At 42.1% G+C, this 12,541-nt stretch overlaps 1 protein-coding gene across 1 annotated transcript in view; it reads right to left on the bottom strand.

Annotated features, from left to right (window-relative positions):
* The window catches only part of LOC133953596 (E3 ubiquitin-protein ligase SMURF2-like), a 59,386-nt gene that overhangs the window by 17,462 nt on the left and 29,383 nt on the right, over positions 1-12,541 (bottom strand). The window contains exons 4-9 of the mRNA XM_062387582.1: positions 10,595-10,728; positions 6,500-6,565; positions 5,646-5,730; positions 4,836-4,919; positions 3,137-3,348; positions 1,104-1,188 (exon numbers count right to left, since the gene is read on the bottom strand). Coding sequence (XP_062243566.1) covers positions 1,104-1,188; positions 3,137-3,348; positions 4,836-4,919; positions 5,646-5,730; positions 6,500-6,565; positions 10,595-10,728 — 666 coding nt within the window. The remainder of the gene's footprint in view (positions 1-1,103; positions 1,189-3,136; positions 3,349-4,835; positions 4,920-5,645; positions 5,731-6,499; positions 6,566-10,594; positions 10,729-12,541) is intronic.

The following is a 12,541-nucleotide window of genomic DNA, read 5'->3' as shown; positions in this document are numbered from 1 at the left end:
TAAGCAACTCTTGAATAAATCCTTCATTTTGAACAGATGATAGTTAAATAACTAAAACTCAACATTAGTCCATCAACGACAGATTTAGCGACAGAACACATATGAGGGATTTGATATGGGTTAACAATTACATGAAGGTTTTTACAGAAGCTTCACAAGAATCATCCAATCAAAAGACCCAGGACCATTAGCAGCATGAACATGGCCATTAGCCACCTGACAAAGTTACTGCTCCAATTTCTAGATTCTTCTTCTGTCCAGCACACTGACATTTCTGTCAGTAGAAAAGTCCTGATCTGGGACAAGGCCGTAGCCTCAGGAGGTCTTGTGATTATATGTGTGTGTGTGAACACTTTGTCCTTGTGTGAAGTCAGGGACAAAGAACATGCCTCGCTGCACTCATCACAAAATACTGGGTCATTTTAGTGGCTCTGTCCAAGATGACCAAACCCAGAGTTGCTGCTGTGAGTTGGACGTTACACGCATGTGCTTCATCCCTGAGCAGCGGCTACATCGAGACATGGCCAAAAACGTAACGCAATAGCACTGCCTGCAGTCTCCGGTGAGTTAACTAGTGGACTATTGAGAGTTGGTGAAACAGATTGATGGAATGCAGGACCACTGTGTTCAGATCAACATCTGTACAGAAATGTTCTTCTTGCTCTGTGTCGGACTCAGAGGTCAGTATTTTGGCTGACCCAGGCATGAAATTTGACAAAAAGGAGTAACTAGGTCTGATTCAACCCAGTAACATCCAGCTTACTTCTGTCAGTTTTGGGAATATATGTCAGTTTGTATATAGGGATTAATACAATACAGTGTTGTGCACTGTGGAGCATTATCATATATTCAAGTCAATATGTTTAATTACTTGTTGTTACTATATGTTAGAAGGGTTAGGGTAAATCAGTAATTCAAAACCTATATATAAGCCACACATGTGAATTATAAAAAGAAAAGTGTTCAAGTTTTTATGAAAAGTATTCAGAAAGTTTCAGAGAGAAAGCTGCAACCAGCATCACCCCATCATCACCCCATTCCAAACAGGCAGGTCTGAACAATTAAGTTGAAAAATACACAATGGAAAATGCACAGAAATGTACCTGGGTACCCGGGGGTCATGCCAGGTGCTGACTCCAGTCTGTGTGTGGAGGAAGTAGACCTGGCCCTGCTGAGTTGTTCTTTGCTCTAAAAAAACAAAAGACAGTGGATTTTATTAAATTTATCAAAAGACAAAAACAGCAGCAAAACAATTTGGAACTGTTGCAGCGACTATTGTTGTGCAATGGAGTCCCGGTAGGCACCGGTGCAGATAGTGAGCGTGTGTATTTTGGAGAAGGGGAAGTCTGTTAATGATACACGTGACAAGCAAACTGCTGGGACAATGTTGAACTAAGAGTTTGTGAGAGGTGTATGCCAATGTAATCAATTAGTTCCCGTCCAGGCCCCAGTGGGCTTATCCCGTGAGTATGGGGGGGGGGGGGGGGATAAAATGTGAGGGGGAATTAATCAGATTAGAGACTTTCATAAGTGTTTTTCCTCGCAGAGAGTTCCTTGATGCATCCTAGTTTACTTGTTTTCTCTTTAAGGTTAGTGTGTGTGTTGAAAATCATCCGGTCCAATTAATTTCTAAAACCAAAGGAAATGGAGAGTAAAGGGTTTCAGCCAAACCCACGTATATAATATACTGTAAACAAATAAGGGAGCTGGGGACACTGAGATGAAATCTGAGGAGAATGGTTCTCATTTATAATCTGTCACTGGCTTGTTGGACCTTTTATTCTATCTCATCCACTGATGAATGGAGTCTGTGTGTGTGTGTGTGTGTGTGTGTGTGTGTGTGTGTGTGTGTGTGTATGTGTATGTGTGTGTGTGTGGTGTTGCATGGGCATGGTGTTCATGCATGTATATTCACCCACTAATCCATCACCACCCCCCACTTCCTACTGGCACAACTCATTTCCGACCCACCTCTCCCAGTCTTTTTCTCCCCTCACACATTCCCCTTTTTTCCCTTGTTCACTCTCTTTCTCTCTCACGCTCTCTCCTACCACACCCAGGCACCAGTTCAGAGGGTTCAGCTGAAGAAGAAAGCTCACTAGCTGTTGGGCATCAGTGACTCATTTTGTCCGACCTCGGCCAGCCTCAGTGGACACAGCAGGACATTTCAAAAGGGGGGCAGAGGTCCAACAGTGCCATTCTAAATCACTGGCACACAACCGCACACTTAGAATAATAATCTATTTTACAGACTGTGGGTATTCTGTGGGGTTCTGTGGTCGACTATGAAAAATATCCTTCAGCTTTTGCATTATTTTTTCGATGCATTTGAATGTCGTACAGTCAGCGGAATAATTACAGTACAACAAAGAACAACCAGTAACTTAAAGTGCCTTTTCTGAACGGAACACCAAGCTTGCTTCTCTTCGCTGTGGGAGTATCAGTCTGCAAACCAAAACATTCCAATGCTGGAAGTGTTTGAAAACAGAGAGGAGAGGAGAGGAGAGGAGAGGAGAGGAGAGGAGAGGAGAGGAGAGGAGAGGAGAGGAGAGGAGAGGAGAGGAGAGGAGAGGAACACACAGTATGGTTTGAATGAAGTTGTGATGATGTGGTGCTTTGGGAAAGAGCAAGAGAGGATGAGAAGAGGATTAACAGATAAAGTTAGAGTGAGTCTGAGGAAAGAGCACAAAGAAACAGACGGAGAGAAAACGAGACAAGATGAAAGAAGGAGCATTTAAATTGTATTCTCGTCATTAGAGGTATAAATGCCTGCAGGCGCCAAACAAGGCACAGCATAAGAGCAACTCACTATGTTATAAGTTTGTTTATCTTTTATGTTCTTCGGGTATGACCTGAGACCTCATCAGTAATTCTGGTAACTGTACAATGCTATATGCATGCAGCTGAACAATGGCCAAAAACAGTGTAGCTGCTGTGTGATCCGATCATGTGATGCTTTTGTTTCACACCAGCTGTGTGTGGGGATGAGCAGCTAATCGTATGATCACAACTAGACAATATGATGTGAGACTGTGAGACACGGCCCCCCTTTATTCTCTACTTTTACAGAATGACTTATAAACAGACATTCACTTCGTAGAGGGTGTGCTTCTGTCTGTGTGTTTCCATCACTCACCGTAACCCTCTGGGAGGTCCGGCGGTGTATGCAGGTGTGTCCGACTCATGTAGTTACGATGCCGCTGCGATCGAACCCGTCTTTCCTGGATCCTGGGTTCACCTGGTGGGACACTGGCCTCTGCCCCATTGACGGGTGTCATCACTGGTGTGTTCTCGTCCACCACGCAGCTCAGTGGACGCCCTGATGGACTGGAGTACTCAGACGCCGGCCTGGGAAACAACAGAGAGTATGCATGTTCATGTGTATAAAGGTTATGGTCCTCTTAATGAGGGTTCTTCAGAGTTTATTTATTTCTTCAGTGCTATTTTCAAGTTCCATATTTCTACAATAATGCAAAACAAAAATTTAATGACAAATTGGAAATTAGACACATTTTACAGCATTTTTGATAAAAGATAAGTTTGTTACATGGAACTGGATGTGAAATAAATTGAATGACTTTCGTCTTTATTAACCAGATGTGACTGTGAGCAGTATTAAGCTCTACGTGCAGAAACCTGGCTGTGAAGTGTGCAAAGAGGTATGCAACTGGGAGTTGGTGTAACACGGCTTAAGTTGTAGGTGTTGCAGCAGTATTTCTTATTGTGATGTCTAGACATAAGCACAAGTGTAGTGTAATTATTGGAAAACAGTGTGTGTCATCAGTCCTCAAGGGGAAATAAAGTATTTCATGGTTACGGTTAGGATTAAAGTGCTACGGATGATTATGGGTAGCAAAAACCAATGCAACCCAGAAGACTATAGTAGAACATTAAAGTGTGTTTTTTTCGGACATCTAGAGCAGATATCGGATAAGCAGACACAAACAGACAGATTGGCTCACTAACACTAGGTGTGTGTGTGCACATGTGTGTCTGACCACTGTCTGGCTGTCAACCCACCTGCTCCCCCCTCAACTCCCTCCTCCTCCAATGCCCAATTAATTAGCCCCTCTGTCTCCTTTTTCCATTGTCCGGTCTCCATGTTCTATTCATTTTCCCTGTCTCTGAGCCAAGCTCAAGTATTCCTCACAAATAGCTGATGGACCACATTACATTTGTCATCAGTCTTTTTCATGGACCTTCTCATCTTCAATCACTTATCAGTATTTTCTCCCTCCTACACAATCCCAAACTGAACAATCTTCACCATTTTCATATACCTTGTTCTGCTTTGCTGCCTTGGGACCACAAAAGAGATGTGGAGTAATAGAGGGTGAGGCGGTGGAGAACTGGTGTTAATTTCTGGGGGGGTTGGATACTACCCAAAAGGCTTCACTGATATGAGCCAAGCAAGGAGGCGACAGTTGTTCCTGCAGGAACAGGGGCCAAGTAAAACCTGGCTGCCCAACTGGCTGGCTAGTTTAATCAGGTGTGCGTGTGAGTGTGTGTGTGTGTGTGTGTGTGTGTGTGTTGCAGACCAACAGACTGTTATTGTTGAGTTGTGAGTCGAGCTAAGTGGAGGGTTTCTTTTCTTTTGAAAAGGAAACTGCAGGAAGGTACAAGCACATCAATAGAACCACCCCCCTCGCTTTTCTGTAAAAGGTCAAGTTTGTTGTGGATTGCAATAGTGTGACTGCTGTACTAAACACTGTGGCATGTTGAAGACAATAAGATTTGAGCCATTGGAAAGCTTGCATTTTTGCATGGCTCACCTTCATACAAGTCTACATCATCTGAGGTGATATTCAGGGATGTCTGCGTGTGTGCAGGTTTACCTGGTAGGTCTCTCCCATTGTGTGGTACGTGTGATGTGGTTCAGATACTGTATCCTTCCAGAAGCTGTCCTCCTCTCCTCCCACCTGATTCATGACATGTTAAGACAAACAGGTTAGAATGTATCATAAACAAATCAATGTCCACAATGAAAACATATAGATTAGCAGTAATATTCACAGCTTTTGTTCCCCATTTCACTGGCTGCATCCTTCAAAGACTGCAGTTCAAGACTGGTTGTGTCAAAGGACTGTCACATTTTGAATACTACTTCAAATGTGGAAGACAAATGCATCCCTTCATCCGAGAGAAACCAAGGCTCCAACAGGTGGATTTGGTTAAGAACAAACTTTCAAAAAGGTAATGGCGCCCGCAAGCGACGAGATCAGATACTTGAGTATCATGCTTGAATTCAACCCAACAGCTAACAGTGCACGTGTTAAAAAACCAAGGGGCTTTAAAATGTTCTTGTCATGTCCAACTGCAGCTCTGTTGCTAGGCAACAGCAAAAAGTGTGGGACAAGCTGGTGAGGCGGATCCTCTGTAGAATCCCTCTGCAGACCAGACCATCACATTTCAGTTTGGCCTTAGTGGTCTACGTGGTCTATGGAGGAGGTTGTCTTCATGGGCCCTGAAGAGGGGAGCCCCTGAATTGGGACATAGCTTATATACACACACCTCACTTTTCAAGCTACTGCCCTGCCATAATATTACAATGTGAATATTGCTGTCACTCTGCAGTCTCCTAACCAAGCAATTCCAGAAAATGGATTTAATATCAATTTAAAAGGAAAACATGTAAAAATACTGACCCATCAGGTAAGTCATTGTCGAACAGACGACTGCAGTCCACCACTGGTCCTCCTGTTCCGATGCGATCCCTGGACTGGAGACTTACTACAGTTAACGACAAGAAAGACAACAGATAAAACATAATTCTACCCTCACAGCTGAAATATTGATGACTCATATTTGGCACAGTCAACATTTTATATGAAATCCCCATGGAGCATGTATTCAATCTCCACAAATGATTTTATACATTGGTGATTTTTTTATATTGTCCATGATTCCTTTTCTCTCCTGATGTCAATGAAAGACAAAAATATTAAAAAAATAAAAAGGTTTTCTTGGGTAACAGATATCAAACATGTTTTTGTATCATAAAGCCAGAGAGTAAACACAAAAAAAATGCTTTGTTGGGTTTGGTGGTTAGGTAATGAACTGAGTCAGAGGATTGAGACAGTCTGGGTCAAGCTGTGTTTTGTAATGTTTAAATAAAACAATGCACTGAGACAACCAGACATAAGCCTTTTTTCAGACATGATCGCAGGAGAATTCTTTCACAATGGGGTCCAGGTGTTTGCCTTTCACATGTGAAGAATGCAAAATATTTGGGGTGTGAATAGAACAACTTGTGCAGTAAATTTTGGAAGATTTAGCTAATTGGAATAACTGAACTCTGTCTTCACAGTTTGGATGACACATGCAGGGAAATAGTCAGTTTCCTGAAGGCAATAATCAAATCAGCGCTTTAAAACACCATGACCTTAAAATGTTTGACTCATAAATACAATTTACAATTTTACAAAAATACACAGGATGACATAACACACAAACTGATGACTCTACTTTATTCTGCCACACGGTAGGTTGAGCTTCTTACCTACTATCTGTCCTCTCACAGTATCATTGTCATTGGGGCCAAGCTTATTCAGGTCCAGTCTCTGATCTGCAAGAAAAAAAACCCACATTTACTCAGCTTCTGTCCCCATTTAAAACCACGCACACATTTCACATACAAGACTTTTAAATATTTACACTGTGTTACAGCGTGTTCCGAACAAAAACATCACCGCGTTAAAGAACCGCACGATGCCAACAATCGTGTGACCGAGTGGAACTCAAGGAGAAAATAAGAGTCAATGCCAAACATTGACAATAATGAAACAAAGTAATCTACCAGGAATGTGCGCTTGCCTCACATATATTTTACTGGCTAGTGTAGGGCATTCTCAAACAAACTCCGATTGTGTTGTGGCTAATACTTCACCAAATTCAACATTTTTGCTCAACAACAATGTTTTTTGGTCCAACAGGTCTTAGGAAGGTGTGTCCAATAACAGGCATCTATTGCTGTTACTACTTTTACTATAAGAAATCAATGTTTTAAGTTGAGAATGATTCAACTATCTTTAAAAGACATTTGCATGTATTTAACAGTGCTGCATTTTGTGCAAGGAGGTTGAATAGTGCAGGAAATCCAGTATCTTTACCAACAGGGACCAAACTGACTTGTGCTGCAAAGCATTTGGAACCTGTATTACTACCTACTGGAAGTTGTGTTTTCATTTGCATTCGTCTTTTAGTTAGCAGCATTAAACATAAAAGTACTGAACAGATTTCCACAAGGCTTGGTGGAAGGAGGTGGTATGAGTCATAAACATGCCAACAATTTCTCATGGAATAATTCATGGATCCAGATAAAATAAATAAGGCACATTTAGTGGAATGGATGTGTGCACTTTGGTGCAGCTTGACTGAATTTAAGGGGAATGATTAGGCCATGGTGGAGGTATGCGCTCCTGCAAGTGGTATTCTTGTTTAGTTTAAAACATCACTATTGTCAAGCTGAGATAAATTGTTTGAAAATTCATCATTTAATATCCATTATACAGTCTTCATGTTAGTGTGCCTATAAAACAGCAAAACCATACAACAATCTACCCTGCTGAAGAATGATAGTGCTGCCAAACATTGAAAGCACAGTAACACAACCCAGGAAGAATTTGAACAAGATCCAGGCACAGACACATTGCAGTCTCACACACGCGCACACACTTGCATACAAACCAGCCCTAGGACCCAGAGTGGCATCAATTGGCACTATTAACAATGCAGAGTGTGCGTTAATGCGTGCATGTGTGTGTGTTTGTGTGTGTGTGCAGTGTAAGAGTCCTGCAGGTAGACCAAAACGTAGACAGACATAAGACAGTGTGAGGGTCAGATTGGGGGAGAGAAAGGCAAACACGCAGAAGAGGCATAAAATGGAGATTGAGTGAGTGAGTGAGTGAGTTAAAGAGATACTCCAGTTCTACATGTGACAGGATTTGTCAAGTCTTTGTCACGTCTGGCCTGTTAGATTTCATATGTGCATGATGTAGTTTCTGTTTTTGTGTCGAGGATATCAGATCTAAACAAACCTGTGTGTGTGTTTATGTATGCATGTGTGTGTGTGTTTATGTATGCACGTGTGTGTGCATTTGTTATGGATACTTCTCTAGACAAAACAGCAAAGGTCTGAGCCTTTCATGGCTAGAGTAAGCAGATTTTTATTTTATACAAGAGCGAAACGGAGAGACACAACATTTACAGACTTTTAACCACGAGCCCTCACCATGCAATACCTCAGCGTTGTGATAAATGTGTGTAATACTGAACTAAGTAATTAAATGTGTGTGAACATGTGCATGTAAACTCACTGGCTCATTTAGCTCCTGAACATCTGTCTCTGCATGTGTATATATGCATGTCTGTAGAAACATGACGGATCAGCAAATATAATTAGTCATTACATCAACACTATAAATACGACAGACAAGTCAACAGCAGGGTTCACAAACACGTGGAGTCAGCCAAGTCATTTAGAAAAAACTGGTGTGAGTGTGTTACTGAGTTTGTGGGTTCAGAAGTGGGGCAGAGGATTTGTGTCTGCAACGCTACAGGAAGTGGAGCTCAGTGTAGAGCCAGACAGACTTCTTGCAAAGTATCGTTGGATCCCCTTTTGGTTAACCAGAATGTTCGTATGTGAGTTTGTGTGTGTGTATATTTGGTTACAATGGAAACATTCAAATAGTCACAAAGATTTTCATGTGACCAGGGCACACAGGACAAATGCCTGCAGTGAGCACGTGTGTCTTGTCACACATCATGTCTCTCTGTCCATCTACTGTGGCTACGGGAAAGTATAATTTCAACCATGTTTGCTGTACAGTAAGTGGCTGGTCTGGAGCCTAACTGGAGCCTATACTGCCTGTTTCTTGGAGTTGTGGGTAATTCTAAGGGCAAATCATGAGGCACCAGGCTGCCGTGGCCGTCAAGGTCCGTCTTTGTGGTGACACAGATGCTGTTGTGGGTCTTGCTGGTTTAGGGGGTGAACTTTATGAGCCAAGAATGTCATTTAGGAGGAAACAAAAAGATTGCTGGAAACTATTCTGAACTTGTATGTGAAGAATTCAGGTTGACAGTTTCGAAGCTGTTGTTTCATGTGGGTCATCCGAACAACTGCCTACATTTATGGAAGCATCCAACTATGCAGTTAGAATAAAAACGCATCCAACAAATGGCAATTATAGTCAGACAGACAACTCCTCAAGTGGTTGTGGGGCATGAATGTGTGGAACTGATGAATGGAAACGGAAAGAAATGCCAGATATGTATAGAGAAAGAAGAAACATGTAACTGTGGGGTAGTTCTAGCACAGGGGTTTCCAAACTTTTTATCCCGAGGGCCACATATAGGACAAAATACGAAGGTCTGGGCCACTCACGCCGCCATGCCCCCCTGTCCCCCTGCCCTGGAGCGGACTGTTGACAGTGGGGGGGGCATGGCGGCGTTCTGAGGGACAGCTGCAATACAGTGGGCCATAGTCCATCAAATTACATTTCATTTAGCAGACGCTTTTATCCAAAGCGACTTACGATAAGTGCATTCAAGGGTACAAACCCAGAACAACAAGAATCAAGAAAGTACAATTTCTTCAAAAATACAGCATTTTTTTTGGAGGCAGGCAAATTTAAAATGGATGGCGGGCCTTAGTTTGGACAGCCCTTTTCTAGCACATAGGTGGCTGTGTGTTTATGATGGCTCAGGTAAATATATTGAATAAAAGGATGAGTATGAGTGGAGGGAATGTTCATTTGAGCGTATGGGCAACAGTCAAGTGTATTAAGCATAAACTGATTAGTACTGGCAACAAGGCAGACAGGGCTAACAAGCTTGTGAACATGTAGACAGCATAGAGAAAATACGAATCTGAATCACCTGGGAATCAAAGGGTATTTTGTGCCAAACAGCAACAATAACTATATCAACAGGAGTAGTCAGATGGGGCCAGGAGGAAAAGCTATTTATTTCCTTGACAGAACGTTTTATTGCTCTATAATGAATCAGGAGTATTGATTTAGTCCCAGGTGCCAGATGTCTATACCAGGCTATATTTCTGATATGTGTTGCCTAAAGGAGATGCCTGTGTACTGTGAACATAAATCTTAAGGCAATGAATGGTTGGCAAAGGAGCAGTGACAGGCTACGAGCTAGGGATGCAAAAGCAGCGGTGTCGAAAGGGGGAAACGTGTAGCAGCAGGCTAGCTAGCTATCACACTGCTGTAGCCAGATATAACAGAGGCACAGGAAAGACAGTCCCCCTAGTTCCAAGATATGTGCGTCAGTAGGTCTGGGCCACACATTTGTCAATCTGACTGTGTGTTAAGTGCAGCATGTATGTGCATATATCAAATCAAAGCAACTTTATTGTCTACCTTTGCTTGCAAGACTGAATTCTTCTTCAGTTGCATTACAGCATCAGATATTACATCATCGTAATAAACAAAACAATCCAAGCTGGCACCTTAGAGTAAAGGTCACCGTGAGCATGCAGAGAAAGCATGAAAGGACCAGACACCTGTAACCTGTTTTGAGTAAAAGTTCAAAGATAAAGAGTATGAACCCAAGAACACAAAAACAAGTACAAGGTACTTACAGCCGGTGTCTTTTAATCTGTTGATGGCATTGGACAGGAGGCGGACGCAGCCCAGGAAACCTGCGCCTTGCTTTTTGTGGATCTTCTTGTGGTTCCACACACTGATGGTGATGGAGTCTGCTTTTCCAATGTATCTGTTTGGGAAGAGAAGGAGTAAGAGAAAACAAGTGAATAACACAGAAAAGAGGAGTGATGACAAAGTGAGGAGTGATTTGCAGTAGTGTCATTATGTGCATGGCACAAGTGCATGTAGGGCATGTCCAAATCCAACTCTGTGAGTTTAACGATGGAAAAAGGGCTCACTGCACCAGGTGCATGGTTGAAAGGGGATGCACTTAGTTCAGTAATTAACCATGGGGTTGTTTTTGGTGCCACATGCAATAAAACAACCTGACTACCATCTCCCATTACCTTTAAAAGCCAGGTGGGCTGGCACCTTGGCAGTTTGATATGAAAACGGGGAAGTTGTAAAAGAGAAACTTTGAGCATGAGCTAATTATCTGTGCAGCTTTTCAGCAGTGTACGCTTGTTGTGCACCCACCAACATTGGCCCATATAACTACCTTGATAATGTGTCCTTAAGATAATGCAGCGTTGATCAAAGGCTGTTGATCAAATGTGCAATTGCTTTCCATTGCCTCTAGAAGCAACATACCAACAATGAGCTTGATCACAACTACTTCTAACACCAACTAGAAAATGGACAGTCAGCTGGGGGCAAGTGCATATTTTTGAAGCTGAAACAACATGGGCACTAAACAGGAAAATGACAAGTGCGTCAGTGTGAAACTTGCCTTTGGCTTGGCACCAGGTGTGAGATAGGGCTCGTGCTGTATGCTCGAGTGAAAATTGCAGAAACCACCCACTTTGAGGAGATATTTTCCATGAACTCAAAACTCTACCTTAAAAACTCACAGGCTGACTAAAAATACACCATGAAACTTAAACTTCTATTATGGCGTTGTATAGCTTCTTCTCCTGACAGCATGAGTAGAATGCTGGCTGTTTCTGCAGTGTAGACTTTCAGACTGTGTAATGAGGTAGATTAGTTGATTTTTAAACAAACTATGTGTGTGTGCGCGCGTGTGTGCTGATTTAGCACAGCTGAGTCCAGTCTAGTCGTGGTTGAAGAACAGAGGAAGTTCCCGTGAAGTGCTCCACCTCTGTCTGAGGCCCAGACAGCTCATACAGTAAACACACAAGAGTTCCACATTCAAATGTAAAATCATTCACCAGCACACACTCACCCACAAACACACACGGACATAATAACAGCCTAGAAGTTAGATTTGATGCCGAGCTCTGTATATTGCTGTATATATCTTATAAGGAGAGGGGTTTCCCTACTAAACAAAATATATATGTTAAATATGCAAGTTAAAAAAAAAAGTTGCCACTGAAACTAAATTACAACCAGTTTTCTATAGTTTAAGTATGAACAAAATCTGATCAGCATGCAGTACAGCAGGGTAGCATCTTGTTGACAAGGTGTTTATATACCGGTGCTTTGTTGAACATGTTGATTTCATTCTAGCACAAATCACAGTCTAATAACAAATGGACAGATGACTGCACTAAGGTGAAATCTTTTAACGCTTACTTACAGACTAGAGGCCGCTAGAGGTAAAGCTGTGCTAAATCTGGTACAAGCCTCCTAGCACACCATAATATGAAGGTGACATCACAAATGACATTTCACAACTTGTAGACTTTTCACTGATGTAAGCGATTAAGCATTTGAATGATTTCACTTGAATTTGATTTGTGCGATGCTGTTGTTGACTATGATTAGATGAATTTAGACTAAGCTCACCAACATTCGGACATTTTTCCAATCTTGAAACAACACTTGCTCTTAGCAGTGCTATTATGTTTCAATGTGTTTTGCTGCTCTTGGGAGCTGTGATGCTTCTCTAATCATCTCTCTGAGGACAATGAGTGTTCTAA

Source organism: Platichthys flesus, chromosome 5 (assembly GCF_949316205.1).
Source record: "Platichthys flesus chromosome 5, fPlaFle2.1, whole genome shotgun sequence".
In the NCBI taxonomy this organism is placed as follows: domain Eukaryota; kingdom Metazoa; phylum Chordata; class Actinopteri; order Pleuronectiformes; family Pleuronectidae; genus Platichthys; species Platichthys flesus.
Note: the sequence above shows the minus strand (reverse complement) of the source record. Positions and strands in the feature narration are given on the sequence as shown.